This window comes from Corythoichthys intestinalis, chromosome 8, assembly GCF_030265065.1.
Source record: "Corythoichthys intestinalis isolate RoL2023-P3 chromosome 8, ASM3026506v1, whole genome shotgun sequence".
In the NCBI taxonomy this organism is placed as follows: Eukaryota; Metazoa; Chordata; class Actinopteri; order Syngnathiformes; family Syngnathidae; genus Corythoichthys; species Corythoichthys intestinalis.
Genome location: NC_080402.1, coordinates 35,778,507 through 35,795,000, shown reverse-complemented (window position 1 = coordinate 35,795,000; position 16,494 = coordinate 35,778,507). Strand labels below are relative to the sequence as shown.

The 16,494-nt window shown below is 38.1% G+C and overlaps 1 protein-coding gene across 4 annotated transcripts in view; it reads right to left on the bottom strand.

The window, feature by feature from the left end:
* Window positions 1-12,310, bottom strand: part of LOC130920947 (coiled-coil domain-containing protein 40-like) — a 45,584-nt gene extending 33,274 nt beyond the window's left edge. For 2 of the 4 annotated variants that reach the window (XM_057844510.1, XM_057844513.1), the window contains exons 1-12: window positions 11,069-11,145; window positions 10,672-10,802; window positions 10,481-10,568; window positions 8,562-8,671; window positions 8,246-8,329; window positions 7,873-8,092; window positions 7,469-7,626; window positions 7,260-7,382; window positions 4,922-5,043; window positions 4,518-4,761; window positions 4,233-4,415; window positions 1,564-1,809 (exon numbers count right to left, since the gene is read on the bottom strand). In XM_057844510.1, coding sequence (XP_057700493.1) covers window positions 1,564-1,809; window positions 4,233-4,415; window positions 4,518-4,761; window positions 4,922-5,043; window positions 7,260-7,382; window positions 7,469-7,626; window positions 7,873-8,092; window positions 8,246-8,329; window positions 8,562-8,671; window positions 10,481-10,568; window positions 10,672-10,797 — 1,704 coding nt within the window. In that variant the 5' untranslated portion in view covers window positions 10,798-10,802; window positions 11,069-11,145. Of the gene's footprint in view, window positions 1-1,563; window positions 1,810-4,232; window positions 4,416-4,517; window positions 4,762-4,921; window positions 5,044-7,259; window positions 7,383-7,468; window positions 7,627-7,872; window positions 8,093-8,245; window positions 8,330-8,561; window positions 8,672-10,480; window positions 10,569-10,671; window positions 10,803-10,964; window positions 11,027-11,068; window positions 11,146-12,148 lie in introns of those variants that run through there. The other 2 variants (XM_057844512.1, XM_057844511.1) reach the window with 2 other exon arrangements.
* Between the last annotated feature and the right edge of the window lie 4,184 nt (window positions 12,311-16,494).

Below are 16,494 nucleotides of genomic sequence, written 5' to 3'. Positions count from 1 at the left end.
AAATGAACTACAGTGACATGGAAAAGTTTATAGTCAGGGTTCCCAAACTTTTGCAGGTGTTGAAAAAGTTTATAGTCAGGGTTCCCAAACTTTTGCATGTCACTGTATGTTCCCGTATTTCCATTTGAGTATATACACGCTGAAGGCCTGTCAACTTGCCGCTCATGCTGTTGTTGGGGCGTGTATGCTATCGTTTTTATGTATTCCTGTTATTCATAGACGGATCACAATGATATTTCATAGGTATATTATAGGGACGCATATTATTCAATCTTCAGAGACGGATTATTTTTTCCGCAGAGTTCATTCATTAATTGCAGACTAATTGTTGCCTCTTAGATCAGGAGTTGCATGTTCGGAGTTCGCCAGTACAGCGCATGCGCGCTCTTCATCACAGCCTTCAGCCTGTTCTAGCACTGTGCTAGAACAGGAGTGCTTGTTTAGAAAATACATATACTAAATTTCTGCCAAAATGGAAGAAGGGTAAACATTAATTTAGCAGAAAACATAAATAATGTAAATACTTTTGTGGGATACATAAAACAACGCGGTCTTGAGTAGACATGTGCCAATTACTGGTTTCTAGGTATACCGTTGTATTAAAAAGTCATGGTTTTAAAACCGCAAAAATTTTCCGCCATATTGTCCCAACGATATTAACTATTTTTTATGTCCCAAAAATGCAGGGAGAAATCCCTCGCTTCCAGCTGCAAGGCTCAACCCTCCCTCACTGGTTGTTGCTCAGTGTCAGTGAGTCAGTCAGCTGTGCTACTAGACGAAGTGAAACTCCTGAACTTTTTCCCCCATCGAAGGAAACGAAATCGCTGGTATGGGAATACTTCATTACACAAAAGTTACAGACGGCCGCGGCTTAGAGGAGGATGGCCGACCGACATGTCAGACATGTTTGCGGAGGGTGGCTGCCGAAGAGGCAATACCTTCAATATTATTTTGCATTTATACAAAATTAAAGGTTAGTAAACACTGTCATGAATGTTTCCCATGAGCTACGACAGTTAACTCCAGCGTGTTTAGTGTGTCTGGCGGTGGTAAAACGTGGTGGGTGTTTTTCCCCTCTGGTAACTGTGTTGAGAAAGAGTATGTGTATAATATGAACATGATACGTGTCATACACGTGTGCTTTTTATGGAAAATGATTCAATTATTTTTGTTCTGTTGATAATAATGTTGAACTGTGGCTGTGGGTTTAAGCTCACCTAAAGGAGTGCATTTATTTTAATTTGATTTAGAATATTTCAGTTATTTATTTTTTAAATCTATTTTAACTTAACATTACACTAATGTTCCAATTTGCTAACGTTTTGAACGTTTTGAAAAATAAAAATCTTGTTCAATTGATTTTCTTTAAAACCCAGATATCTCAAAGTAACACGTTTTAGAACTGTAGTTGCAATACCGTGATACCGTGAAACAATGATATTTTGGCTTTAGGTTATCATACCATCAGATTCTCATACCGGCACATGCCTACAGTATTCCTGAGTAAGAAACCAGTTTTTGTTCACCATTAAATAGTCATGTGAACAATCAAAAAATCCTTACCCCAGTGCGAGCTGCAATAAAGTCCTTTTTTTTGTTGTAGTTTGCAATGGCGGTCTCTTTCTGTGTGATAAGTGCATCAATGGAAGAACTTTCAGCCTGATTGGATGCGATCACTTTGTTGTACTTTGTGATTTCGTCATCAAGTTCCTTCTGAGATCGGGCCAAGTTTCCTAGTTTCTCACTGATCACTTTGCTCTCCAATGTAGCTGCCATTACCTCACTCTCTAAAATCCACAGCTGATAGACCTAAAAGGAGAGGAAGAATTGTGATGTCATATTTGTCTACATTTTTCCAGTCAACGTGAGAGTGATGAAATGATGAAATAATATGAATACAGAAAAAAATGCAGTGTAGCGTAAATGCAGAATAGATGAAACTGTTGATAAGTTAAAGGCATCGTTTCTGAATATTTATTTTATTGTAATTTAATGTTAATGTGTGCTATAAATGTAAGTTTAATTACCAATTATAATTTTGTTTGAAATTGATTTTAGTCCTTGAAAAGCATCGTAAGACCCAACTTCATTCTGGGAAGGAAAATAATATACAGTGGGGCAAATAAGTATTTAGTCAACCATTAATTGTGCAAGTTCTCCCACTTGAAAATATTGGAGAGGCCTGTAATTGTCAACATGGGTAAACCTCATCCATGAGAGACATAATGTGGCAAAAAAAAAACAGAAAATCACATTGTTTGATTTTTAAAGAATTTATTTGCAAATCATGGCGGAAAATAAGTATTTGGTCAATACCAAAAGTTAATCTCAATACTTTGCTATGTACCCTTTGTTGGCAATAACGGAGGCCAAACGTTTTCTGTAACTCTTCACAAGCTTTTTTTTACACACTGTTGCTGGTATTTTGGCCCATTCCTCCATGCAGATCTCCTCTAGAGCAGTGATGTTTTGGGGCTGTCGTTGGGCAACACGGACTTTCAACTCCCTCCTAAGATTTTCTATGGGGTTGAGATCTGGAGACTGGCTAGGCCACTCCAGGACCTTGAAATGCTTCTTACAAAGCCACTCCTTTGTTGCCCTTGCTGTGTGTTTGGGATTATTGTCATGCTGAAAGACCCAGCCACGTCTCATCTTCATTGCCCTTGCTGATGGAAGGAGATTTTCACTCAAAATCTCTCGATACATGGCCCCATTCATTCTTTCCTTTACACAGATCAGTCGTCCTGGTCCCTTTGCAGAAAAACAGCCACAAAGCATGATGTTTCCATCCCCATGCTTCACAGTGGGTATGGTTTTCTTCGGATACAATTCAGTTTTCTTTCTCCTCCAAACACGAGAATCTGTGTTTCTACCAAAAAGCTCTATTTTGGTTTCATCTGACCATAACACATTCTCCCACTCCTCTTCTGGATCATCCAAATGCTCTCTAGTGAACCGCAGACGGGCCTGGACGTGTAGTGGCTTCAGCAGGGGGACACGTCTGGCAGTGCAGGATCTGAGACCCTGGCTGCGCATTGTGTTACTGATAGTAGCCTTTGTTACTGTGGTCCCAGCTCTTTGTAGGTCATTCACTAGGTCCCCCCGTGTGGTTCTGGGATTTTTGCTCACCGTTCTTGTTATCATTTTGATGCAACGGGGTGAGATCTTGCATGGAGCCCCAGATCGAGGGAGATTATCAGTGGTCTTGTATGTCTTCCATTTTCTAATAATTGCGCTCACAGTTGATTTCTTTACACCAGGCGTTTTACCTATTGCAGATTCAGTCTTCCCAGCCTGGTGCAGGTCTACAATTTTGTCTCTGGTGTCCTTCGACAGCTCTTTGGTCTTAGCCATAGTGGAGTTTGGAGTGGACTGACTGAGCTTGTGGACAGGTGTCTTTTATACTGATAATGAGTTAAAACAGGTGCCATTAATACAGGTAACGAGTGGAGCCTCGTTAGACCTCGTTAGAAGTTAGACCTCTTTGACAGCCAGAAATCTTGCTTGTTTGGAGGTGACCAAATACTTATTTTCCACTCTAATTTGGAAATAAATTCTTTAAAAATCAAAAAATGTGATTTTCAGTTTTTTTTTTTCCCCACATTCTGTCTCTCATGCTTGAGGTTTACCCATGTTGACGATTACAGGCCTCTCTTTTCGAGTAGGAGAACTTGCACAATTGGTGGTTGAGTAAATACTTATTTTCCCCACCGTAAATTAAAAATAAAATACTGAAATGCAGTATGTACGCATACTTTATGGACAAACCCTAGAGTTTCTCTTGAAGTCCCTTTGGAAGGCAAATTGAATACCACGGTGTAGAATAAGGATGGCGACCCTTAGTGGACAAAAATACTACATGCATCCATCCCACCTGCCTATATTAGGCCTCCATATTTGTGTATTAGCGCATGTGCATGAAGCTTCAAAATACATTGATATCAAAATAAAATAAAACAACAGAGTGAAAATTTAATATTACAATGCACATATTAGGCCATCCCCCATTATTAAACTCGGAATCTTATTGGACCCAATATTTTTTTTCTTTTGATGATTGATTTTAAAGCAAGAAATCAAAGGAAAATAGTGGAATCCGTCCCACTGGGGTCTTAAGTTTGACACCTCTAGTCTCGCTTTACTTTGTCTTTTTTTAAAAAATTTTATTGAATTTATGTCAGAATTAAAAATAAACTGTGATACCTCCACATAAAAGCTTATTGAAAGCTTACCTTCTCTTTTTTGAGAGACGCTTTCTCATTTATCAGTCGCTGATAATACTGAGCAGCCTTGTTGTCGATGAGTTTCTGCAACATTTGGGTCATGACACACTTTTCCAACTCTAGGTGCTTGTCTTTGTTTTTTTCTAGCTTTCGTCTTTGATCAGTCACTTCAATCTGACAAGTATTGTACTCCTAAAAAAAATAAATAAATAAAAAAAACAGGACAAAAGATGTCTTCATTTTTTGGTCAATCAAGTCATACAGTGGCTGCCACATCAGAAGTCTTCCGTCAACCTTCGTGAGTTCTGCAAGCATCTGCTCCGTCTGCCCCAGAGCACGAAGATAGGTGCTGTATTGGGCCTGCACATTTTCATGCAGGGTCTGCTTCTGACTGATCATCTTTTTGGAGATATCACAGTCCATCTGAGCAAAGTTGTGCAGCATGGTCACTGTCTCACTTTCCTCCTGGAGCTGAGAGATAGATTTCTTGAAGCTTTCAATCTGTTTATCCAGCACAATCACTTGGTGTTCTGTCAAGCTGTGGAAAACATGAGTAGCCAAATGAGAACTACACTATATGTGCAGCTTCATTTTTCCCATTGTGCTAGAAGTTCTGTGTGTTTTATTCCTTTATTCAGTTGTCACATTTAGCTAAAATGACAGAAAGTTGTACAACAATAGATTTCCATACTTCTCACCGATTAGCCTCCTGAATTGCTCTAAAGTCTTCATCTCGTCTCCTCAAATCCACTAAACTCCTGTTCCACTGTTGTAACAGCTGTTTTTGTGACATAACCAGAGTCGCCATTTGCATTTCTGCCTAAATGTAAACACACACAAAGTTTGAAAGCATCAACATATTTTCGCAGTGTTAAAGATTAAAGTTTTTCTTGTTCCACCGTAATTTTCTCACTATATGGCAGACCCGACTATCAGCCGCCATCCACCAAATTTGACACGAAAACGACATTTGTTCATAGATATGCCGCACTGGACTATAAGCCACAGCTGTCCTCACTGTATTATAGGATATTTACATCAAAAGACATTAACCGGTAACACTTTGACAGCTGCATCATGTTCCGATCATAAGACAAAATAAATCACCATGAAGCTTTTAACCAATTGGATGCAAAGCTTCATTGCTTCAAGAAACTTCATTTGGCCACCTACTGTGAACACTGTTGTTGTCCAACATGCCTCCGAGCATGCATTGCAGCGCTACAGATGTAAATATCAAACAAAATTGATGTTCTGTGCTAATAATTTCTTCAGTTACTGTACCAGTTGTTTCATTATTTGCTAGTTAAGGTATTTGGTAACACTTTATTTGACAGTGGCGCCATCAGACTGTCATTAGACAATCATAATTATGACATGACAACGTCATGAGCATTAATGAAAGCTTATAACAGATTTCATTTAGTGTTATCCGGCAAATTATCTCACTTTTGAAGCCAGATGACACTTAATGACATCTGTCATAAGCATTTAGTAATGCCCATGATAGTGTCATGTCACAATTATGATGGTCGTATGACGCCGCTGTCAAATTAAGTGTTACCAATTAACCTAAATAAATCAGCAAATAAGCCGCAGTGGACTATAAGCCACAGGATTCGAAATGAACAAAAAAAGTAGCGGCTTATAGTCCAAAAATTACAGTACATATGATATCAGAGAGTAGTACATATGGCTGAAAAAACAACAACTTCATGGTTGAAATAAATGTTTGGTCAACCATTGACTTCAAAATTATATTGACGGTACACGTTCCCCAGACACTGCGTCACGCCTTCAAGTAGGGGGCCGTCTTACAGTCTGCTTTAGTCGGTCGAAGTCGGTCGCAGTTATTCTCAAAACACATGCAGCGATCCAACGCCCGATTTAGGTTAAAAAAATACGAAAGCTGTACTGCATACAAACAGGAAGGATTGTGTCAGGAGTGATTTGTTCGAGGATTCAAGGTAATTATTACATCTACGTACCATGCATGCATTTTGAAGCATTGTCAAAATCAATGGGAGAAATAAACTACTACGGCATTGGTTTTGTAGTTCACAATATTTACATAAAATAAATGCTTAATGTACCTGTACATTTTTTTGTTGTTGCTTTAAACCAAGAATCGAGACTGTTTTCCGTCCATATCTCCAAAGAAATCAGGGATTTAGGCATTTATTCACATAAATTTTCAACGGAAAAAGCTTTGTTTTCATAAGGTGGCCGCTACATTTGCTTACTGACTAGCATCATAGTTCGCAATATTTACGTAAAATAAATGCTAACTGCAGTTTTTTTTTTTTTTTTTTGCTTTTAACCAAGAATAGAGATCGTTTTACGTCCATATATATAAAGAATTCAGGGATTTAAGCATATATTCACAAGAATTTTCAACAGAAAAAGCTCTGTTTTCATAAGGCGGCCGCCACATTTGCTTACTGACTAGCATCGTTGTTCACAATATTTACGTAAAATAAATGCTAACTGCACGTTTTTTTTTTTTTTTTTTGCTTTTAACCAAGAATAGAGACTGTTTTATGTTCATATCTATAAAGAATTCAGGGATTCAAGCATTTATTTACAAGAATTTTCAATGGGAAAAAAAGCTGTTTTCATAGGGCGGCCGCCGTATTTGCTTACTGCCTGGCATCATAGTTCGCAATATCTACGTAAAATAAATGCTAATTGTATGTTTTTTTTGCTTTTAACAAAGAAAAGAGACTGTTTTATGTCCATATCTAAAAAGAATTCAGGGATTTAAGCATTTATTCACATGAATTTTCAACGGAAAAAGCTCTTTGTCTGTGATTCCACTTGGTCAGCTTTGACCGCCACGCCAAAAATGCAGGCCTCCTATTAATCGGCCTCGCATCCCGTGTCTCGTCAATATACCATGAAGTCTATGGGTCAATCTAAAATCGAGACATCACCACATTTGTACCGCATGTGCCCTACTGAAAGTTATAATTTTGGCTACATATAGTACATGTTAATTCACAGCCTACAGTTGGAGGTACGTTATGCATTGTATACCTCAGAAAGAACCTCTTTGGTTTCCTCTGTTGTTGCAACTTGGCCTTTGGTTTGCACCTCATACATGTCTTTCTGTTGTGTTAGTCTCTCCAAGCTCTTTGTAAGGCGCTCCACATACAAATCCTATTGGTACAGTGATTAAAGTAAAAATCATAAGCAGTATCGATTGTGGATGGAGCACATTTTGTGTTGTGTTTAAATCTGTCCACCTGCTTGAGTTTCTGATCTTCAACTTGGGACTTCTTAGCTGCTGTTTTACGTGTGAAATTCTTCATGGCTTTCACGTTAAAGTGAAGATCCTCACCGACCTCTTGTGTGAAGTGAAGATGTGATCTTAATCTGTCTAGTTCTGTTTGTAGGTTGGATACTATGGATAAGAAAACACACTTTTAAATAAAGATTATTTGATCATTTGCGCCATGGTGAATGCAGAGTCAGAATTTCTGCTGTCCAAAGCCAAGGTTCTGGGTTCAAATTTACGGAAGACCTGGTTTTCCATGTGTACTCTTGTTCCATCAATCAATTTCTGTCACATTTGGGGAAATACTGTACATTGAAACAGTTTTATTAGGTTTGTTAAATGCCATTGGGAAGACAAATCACAGCATCTCACCATTGGCCTTGGTCTTGTCGCACTGGCCGGTAGTGTTGGAATGGCAAATCTTTACTGCCTCAAGTTTATCTTGTATCTGGCGATGTTTGCCCTCTGCCAGCACCTTGGTCTGCTGTTGGTCATCTTGTCTTATCTGGAGTCTTTTCAGTCTCTCTTGCTCCCTGTATAACTGCACATATATCTCTTCTGTTTGGCTCGCCTCTGCCTTTTCAAGTCCCACCTGCAAAGGTAGCAGAAAAAATACACACACAATAGTCAGTAAATATCTAATGAGAGATCAGGGCGTTGTTAGCTGTATGTAGATGTGAACTATACAATATTTGCTTCAGGCTCGGCAGATTTACGTTTTTGGTGACTATGTGTCAATTCTAACCTCTTCCCTTAGATCCAGTTTGAGCCTCTCCAGTTCCTTGATTAGCTGATGCTTCAGTGCAGCTTGCTTCTTTGCGACCAGGGGCTATCGACAGATCCGACATGAAATTTAAGTCTTGCTGTGTTCGTATCAAGAAATCTAAATGGAAAACCTATTTAAGTTAAGCAAAGTTTCCAAAGTTTTTTTTACGGATATGCAACACTTCTCTTTTCATTTTAAAGACACAGATACATATTTCATTATTTGTGTTTAAAATATTTTTAGGATGATAGAATTAACATACAATATTTGCACAAATATTAGAGAAGCTACAAACATGTTCAGCGTCAAGAACAATGAGTTCCTCATCATCCTCCATCAGCGGTTCTTCCTCTATGTCTTCTGATGAGTGGATTGATGACCCAAACTGGAAAGTATTGCCCAACTCTGGTAAAAAAAAAAAAACAAACAAACAAACAAACATAATAACAATAATTGTAGACATTGTAGAGTATTATTTAAAAGACTGTAGTGATGATTTGTACAGAACTTAATTGTACTTCGAGTATACCATAGGCGGGATTTTACTTTTGTGGCGGGGGGGCAAAAATATTGATGATCCCAAAACGCAGTGTCAGCAATAAAACTAACTTACCAGATATATGCTGTACCTACAGACATCCCAGCTGCGTGTGGGTGCGTGTGTGTGTGTGCATGCGTGTGTGTGAGCGCGCAAGTTTTTCTGTCTTACCTACTGGTGAAGTAGAGGCTGCATCCTTTTTTGACTGAATATTCCAGCCAGGAATATTTATAAAAATACGTTGAAAATTAGCGTTTTTTGTTGTACAATAAACATCTTTAGTGGGGCAAACTGAAACTCCGCTCACCATTTTAGCGGTGTTGTCCGGCGTCTCATGGTCCACATCTTCAATCCTTGGTCCTCGCTCAGTAGTTGTTGTCGCTTTTGAAAGTTTAAGTTTGAAAAAATTACGTATATCCATCTTGCCTCTTCTGGTGTTTTTTTTTTTTTGGGGGGGGGGGGGCTAAGCAAAGCAAATGACTGTTTCTAAGGTGCTAGTCACATGAGCTGTTCGAAAAATAATTTTGACGCATAATACAAATATATTTTATGTTCGTTGACATATTGACATATGGCAGCATTTTACCGGTAAAGTCTTAATTTTTTCATATACAGTGATACCTTTACATACGAAGTTAATTTGTTCCAGGACATTGTTTGTAAGTCGAAATGGTCGTATGTCGAGCAGGATTTTCCCATAAGAATACGTTATAATTCCATTACTTCGTTCCACAGCCCGAAAACCAACACTAAATTCTTAATAAATACTGATGTTACTATTGCAAATATAAATTACAAAGAGCAAAAGAAAATAAATTATGAATAAAAATTATGAATAAAAATCTGAATAATATTATAATAATAGTAATAATTATAATAATACCTGTAATAATGTAACAAAACGGGTTCTAATGTGGCGAATGTGTTTGCGTGGTGTACCTGAACGCATTGCGTGGCTGACTTGACAGAATGAGCGTTGTTTGTTCACTTGCTGCGTGGGACGCTAGGCGTGTAGTGTTGCTCAAGTTGATGGAATAAATGATTAGAATCCCAAAGAAGGTGGCAATTTTTGCGGCAATGTTACCACAATAATAATTGCTACCTTAACTTATATAGACTGCCGAACAGAGGAGGACCGCCGAGATAGACCGTCTCCGACTGTATTGTTGAGCCATATCAAGGAAGTGCACCCCACGCTCATATTTTTCTATCATATCCATCATATCTATCTTCATAAGCATCACCTTTTTCCTTTTTTTTCACCACCTGCACTAACATTGTTGGAATTTGGAACCCATGTTAATTTCTCTCACAAGAAAATATGCCTAAAATCTTGCGGGAAAACAAAGAAACTGCGGTGCTGTCATAGATCGTCATATTTAGAGTATGTCGTCGGATGTAGAAACAAATGGCGAGTCAAATTTTACGTCAGATGTCGAAAAGATCGTGTGCCGAAGCGATCGTATGTCGAGTTAGCACTGTATTGGATAGTCAATTACATGAAATGACATTTTCGGCCACCTTAATCTCCGCATATGGAGTATACGGTATTCTAAGTAGGTAATGTATGGAAATTGTGGAGATATTATGAAATGTAAAAAACTTTTTTGTTTATATTGTGTATGTTTATGTGGGGGGTGTAGGGGGTCTAAAACCCTTCACTTATATAAACATACCAGTAAGTCTGTTTCCAGCAGGGTCTCCATCAGCACTACAGTTATCAGCCTCAGACTGTGGGACTTCGTCCACAGGTTCTGATCCCGCCTGATTTGAGAGAAAAAAATAGATTTACTCAGTGCTTCTGAGTTATTGAAATTTAATAAAAGACCTTCAGATGTACTGTCTCTTGGCGCTTTCACACATATACCTGTTGATGAGACATTTTTTCTGCGACGTCGTTCGCTTCCTGTTCATTTCCATTCAGTAGCTCGGTTTGCTCCTCATCTGCCTTACCCCACCCGTCCCTGACTGCTTTCTCTTCGGCGCTATCCATCCAGACTGCACAAAAGTGCGCAGTTAGCAATAAAGCACAGCATTAGGTACGTAAACACACAATAATTGACTCTTTTAGACACTGTATGAGAAATGAAAAGGCTATCGACAGGCTCGTCCCAATAATAAGTGACGTTTTGACAGCATAGCTAACAGTAAACAGCATACCTCTTAATTTGGTTAAATCAAAAAGAGTAGCAACGACCTGGCGCACAATTAATGTCGACACTTCATATATTGACACGTGTATTTAGCTTCAATTCAAGACTTACCCTCTTTAGCTAATCAGCCTTTCGCTTGCATTGCTCTGTGGGGCTACACCGGGTTGCCTAGCAACATTAAACTTCCGCTCGACCGACACGCTTTAGCTGCCCCGTTAACTGACATGCATATATGCCGGTGTTCTATAGAGGTAGATTTGCGCCTTCATTATTTAATCCCCCCCAAAAAAAGAAAAACGAAAAAAAAACGTGCTTCAATCAAAATATATATTTTCAATTAAAAAAAAAAAAAAGTCATTTTAAATAAAAAATGTGTTTGAATGCAAAAATAAATTTGAGACTCACAAAAAAGCATTTCAAAACTGTTTTTCATAGAATTTTTTCTTTTTTATTGAAGTAATGCTGTTTTGCATTTGGGGCCACATTAAGGTCCGTGTCTCTTTTGGTAATTGGATATTACGTAAATAGAAAAATCGAAAAATAGAAAAACGGCTGGTTATTTGGTTTTCGTTTTAAAACGGAAAAATCTAAATTGAAATATAGCTTGATTTTCTTGCTTCTTATCTAGAACGAGTAAGGAAAAGTCCCAAAACAGTGTGATTTTTTAAATTTTCAATTCTTTACCCAAAATAGAATTTAGCACGAGACAAAAATCGAAAAATGGTCCGTATATTTGTTTTTAGTTACCAGAAGTTCTCTTACTGACCGGGAGATGGCGACAGCTTGACGCCTACACATATGCCTGCCATCCGTCGGTCTTTGTCAGTCACGTGCCCAAACTAGTGGACGCGCCCCCAGGCGCCATTTTGGGTGTACCGCGGATGTAAAAAACCAGAGCAGGAGTAGCCAGGGAAGCAGTGAGTTTTTAAACCGTTTTAAAACTTTTTGCTTAAAGCATGAGAGGATACCGTACAGGGACAAACTTATCAAGGAGGCAAGGGATCGGTATTTGGCTAAATTGTCGACTATCAATAATATAGATCCGTACGACCTCCCCACAAAAGAATGGAGCTCCGACGCCACATTACTGCCTCCAACTTCATCGCTGGATATAACAAACTACCTCGTTTACGGTATCATTGCTTACACATATGAACAGTTTAAACTATAAATCTCTCGAAGCTCACGGACATTTCTCGAATGGCTGGGTGCAGGATCTCTCAGCATTTCGACCGCAGGACTGCGACAACACAGAACGCTAAAGAAGACTTTTGGATCTGCTCTCGTTGCTCCTCCAAGAAACATGATACAGCTCTCACTTGAACCATAGACCATGCTTGAACATTGTTGAACTTGAATTGTAAATGGTGCTATACTTATATAGCGCTTCCTTGAATATCATCTTAAACATCACATGACTAAAACAGGTGAATGAACTGTCATAATGACATGCAAATTCATGTATAGTGCACAATATATTGTTTCAGTGTTGACATTGCCATGTAAAAATGTGCACTTCTCTCAACGCAGGACTTGTCATGTGAAGTGGGACAAATTTACTTGAATACGTTATTCTACAACTAGTGTTATTTTACTTCGTATGCACACTTTATATTTCCTTGTATTGCTATTTTCTGTTTACCATTGTTGCTGCTGTTTTGAGAATTTTAGTAAAAATTATACATCTAAAAGTAAAACCGTAAAGCTTCTCGTTTTGTTAGCAAACATCGTATTTCCTATTCAGTCTTAATCTCCACAAAATTGAATGTAATTAGTAAAGAACTTTTCATTATCAAAACCAACACTGGTTCTTTATGTACTTGAGAGGCAGAGAGTCAAGAAGACATCAAAATTGTCATTGACATACTTTATTAAACAGGTTTAAGTCATCTAAAAACGTATAAAAACTTTGCTTGCACAAATACTCAACTATTGTTGGGCAATGGTTTGTCAGTGCACAGCACACAGTGACAACCTTATCGAACATTCTGGCTTCTTCACCTTAACATGGAAAAATCATGTTTATGGGCATGGTTCCTGTTAAGAGCTTATACTTCTGACAAACATTTCCGATGACCCTTTAAACATGGATTCTCAAATTTGATAAGAAACAAATGGCTCCCTTGAGTGTAATACCTATTAAGTACTTCATAGTGTGGTGGTGCTTGTTGCTAGAAAACATTTGGGCACATGTTTTCATATTTGATGGTTTCTCAGTGAAATTTTCAAAACAGTCAATAATCACTGCCACTGTTTCCAAAGGCCTCCACAAACTGGTGAGGCATAATTGTGTGCAGAGCGTCTCTACCTGGCCATACAATCGAACGCCTCAATTTTGCACACAATGTCACATCCTGACTGGTGTTGTGTGTCTCATCATTAGCTGATCACCTTCTTCAGCTTCATGTGTCCCCTCTTCAGTCTGTAGCTGACCACTTTCTTCTCCAGCATCAGGTGTCCCCTCCTTATTCTGTTGGTGACTGTTTATTTCACCAGGCTCAGAGGGTCTCTCCTTGGTCTGCAGCTCTTCAATGTTTGCATCCTGCTGGACCCCCATTTCTGGTGCTTGCAGTGACTCTTTCCGTAGCTGCTCACGCCTACTTGCAGAGCGTGCAGTGTATGTCGGTGTAACAGATGTAGGTGACCACTGACCAGTCTGGGTCAGTCTCCATCATTTCATAAACTGGTTCACCTGCAATCACGTTAGGTTTTATTTAGAAAGCTAGGTAAGATTGGATGTTTCCATGGCATTTCACAATCGTAATCACTTAATTAGAAATGCTACCATCCTATCAGATCACAAAATTCACGCATTGATAAATATTTCTGTGCATTTTTGCTGTTTATCTTTATCTTTCAAATCATTCACTCTGTAATGTTTTTATAAACGATGACTAAATAAATTAAAACACGGATTTATCACGAAGTTTAACCCATTTCCACTGCCCCCCTCTTTGCCTGTAGTTTACAACTGAAGCTAGCTAGCTAAGGTTAGCCAATGAGAAAATAGCGACTTTAAAAAGCAAAAAAAAAAAAAAAAAAAAAAACAGCATATTCAGTATCCATACTTAAACGGAAAAAAACTCTGACTTGCCTTTATGAAAATGCCGAGAGCAAACACGCATGAAGGGAGATATGGTGTTGAAAGTGATGCCCTTCCGTCTCACCGCTCTGACCCAGGCCATCCGACGCCGCTTCGTTAGTTCAACCTGCTGTCCATATCCTCTTTTCCAAGTGGGAAAACGAAAAAAAAAATCTTACGTCGTAGTGCCATTTTTGTCTTGTGATTTAGTATGGCAGCCTTTCACACAACACGAGTGTCCCATTTTATCAAAGACAATAATGAAAGCAGACGTTTATCACTGTTCAGTTGTTTACATCCAAAATGGCGATTCGACCCACAATGCACTGCAGCTTTTGCAAGTGTTACGTCACCTGACAAAGACCGACGGATGGCAGACATATGTGTAGGCGTCAAGCTGTCGCCATCTCCCGGTCAGTAGGAGAACTTCCGCTAACTAAAAACAAATATACGGACCATTTTTCGATTTTTGTCTCGTGCTAAATTCTATTTTGGTTAAAGAATTTAAAATTTAAAATTAAACTGTTTTGGGACTTTTCCTTATTCGTTCCATATAAGAAACAAGAACATCAAGCTGTATTTCAATTTTGATTTTTCCGTTTTAAAACGAAAACCAAATAACCAGCCGTTTTTCTGTTTTTCAAACTCGTTTCAAAACGTAATATCCAATTACCAAAAGAGACACGTACCCATTAAGCTAGGACATTTGTGTCTTTATTATGCGATCAAAAAATAAGTTGCTTCCAAAAAATATATATTTTCAAAAGAAAAATCACTTAAATAAAAAAAATTAAATTTTCAATCATAGAAAAATAGTTTTTGAATGCGAAAAAACTATTTGAGACTCAAACATTTTCATTTGAACACTTAAGTTTTCATGGAAAATGTTTTCTTTGATTGAAGCAATCCTTTTTGTGCTTGGGCCGTATTATGGGTAGGACATTTGTGTCAAAATCATTCAATCCCAAAAAAAGTGGCTTCAATCAGAAAAAAAAAATCAATAAAAGAAATAATTCATTTGCAAAAATAAAATAGCCCTCCCCTAAAAATAATATTTAATGATTTTTAAATATTTTTAAATAACTTAAATAATATGCCGCTCGTGACTCTCTTCACTTTGTTAACTCTAGAGCAGGGGTGTCCAAACTTTTTGCAAAGGGGGCCAGGTTTGGTGTGGTAAAAATGTGGGGGGCCGACCTTGGCTGACATCCTTTATGTAGAACAACATATTTAAGCAAATTTTAGCAAGCCATTCTGTGTCTCACATTTGATTTATTATTTTTTTAATTAATAATTTCCACAAAGTCTTACAACTTGCCTTTGTGGCATTCTCTTTCATCTCTTCTCGCTGTAAAATTAACTAGCTTGGAGTTGCTTCAATTTCTCGCTACGTATCTTCCCTGTAAAGGCAAAGGCAAAGGCAAATTTATTTATATAGCACAATTCAACACAAGGCAATTCAAAGTGCTTTACATCACATGAAAACCATAAAAATCACATTTAAATCAACACAGCGTAAAAACCAAGACAAAAGATCGCATTTAATCACAGAATAAAAATAAATAATCTTGTCGTACTTGTCAGCGTGTCTGTTTGGTAATATTGCCTCACATTGAACTCATTAAAAACAGCGAATGTCTCTTCGCAAATGAGGCAGACACAGTTTTTGCGTATTTTAGTGAAGAAATAGTCCAATTTCCACCTGTCCTTGAAGCGTCGGCCATCGCAGTCAACTTTTTTTGTTGTTGATTGTCGCTATTTTAGAAAATTGGGAGTAAAATGTCACGCGGGGTAATGTTGCTTAGAGTGCTGCTGCCTTTTAGTGGGTAAATGAGAAGCAGCATTTAGTGTGTAAGCTACTTCATATGCTGGTAGCAGTACTGCTGACCAATTTATTAGGTCTGTGTGCAGGCCAGACATTATTGATTTCATGACAGAGGCTGGGGGCAGGATGAAATTTGACCACGGGCCGCATTTGGCCCCGGGCCAGACTTTGGACATGTCTGCTCAAGAGTGTCTGTACCGGAAACGCGCACGGCAAAATATAGTTTCCCCCCAGGAACACAACATGCCCCACCCAAGTTCCCTAGGTGAATTCTGCCAAGAGGTAGTGGTCACTACAATGTAATGATTTTTAAATATTATTTTGATTTGATTTTTTTTTTTTTTTTTTTTGATTGAAGTGCAAAAGGTTTTGGACTCACGTGTTTTTTTAAAAACAAACTTTTTTTTGAGTCTCAAATTAATTTTTTTCATTCACTTTTTTTTATATTGAAGCATTTTTTTGGATTGAATAATAAAGACATAAATCTACCTCTATAGTGCTCTGCCAAAATGGTGTACATCGGCAAAACGTCCTACAAGACGTGAATTTGACATGCAAAGTACTACCATGCGCTTTCAGCTTGTTTTGTTTAGATGCATACAGGCAGAACGTACTAAATAATGGTTGAAA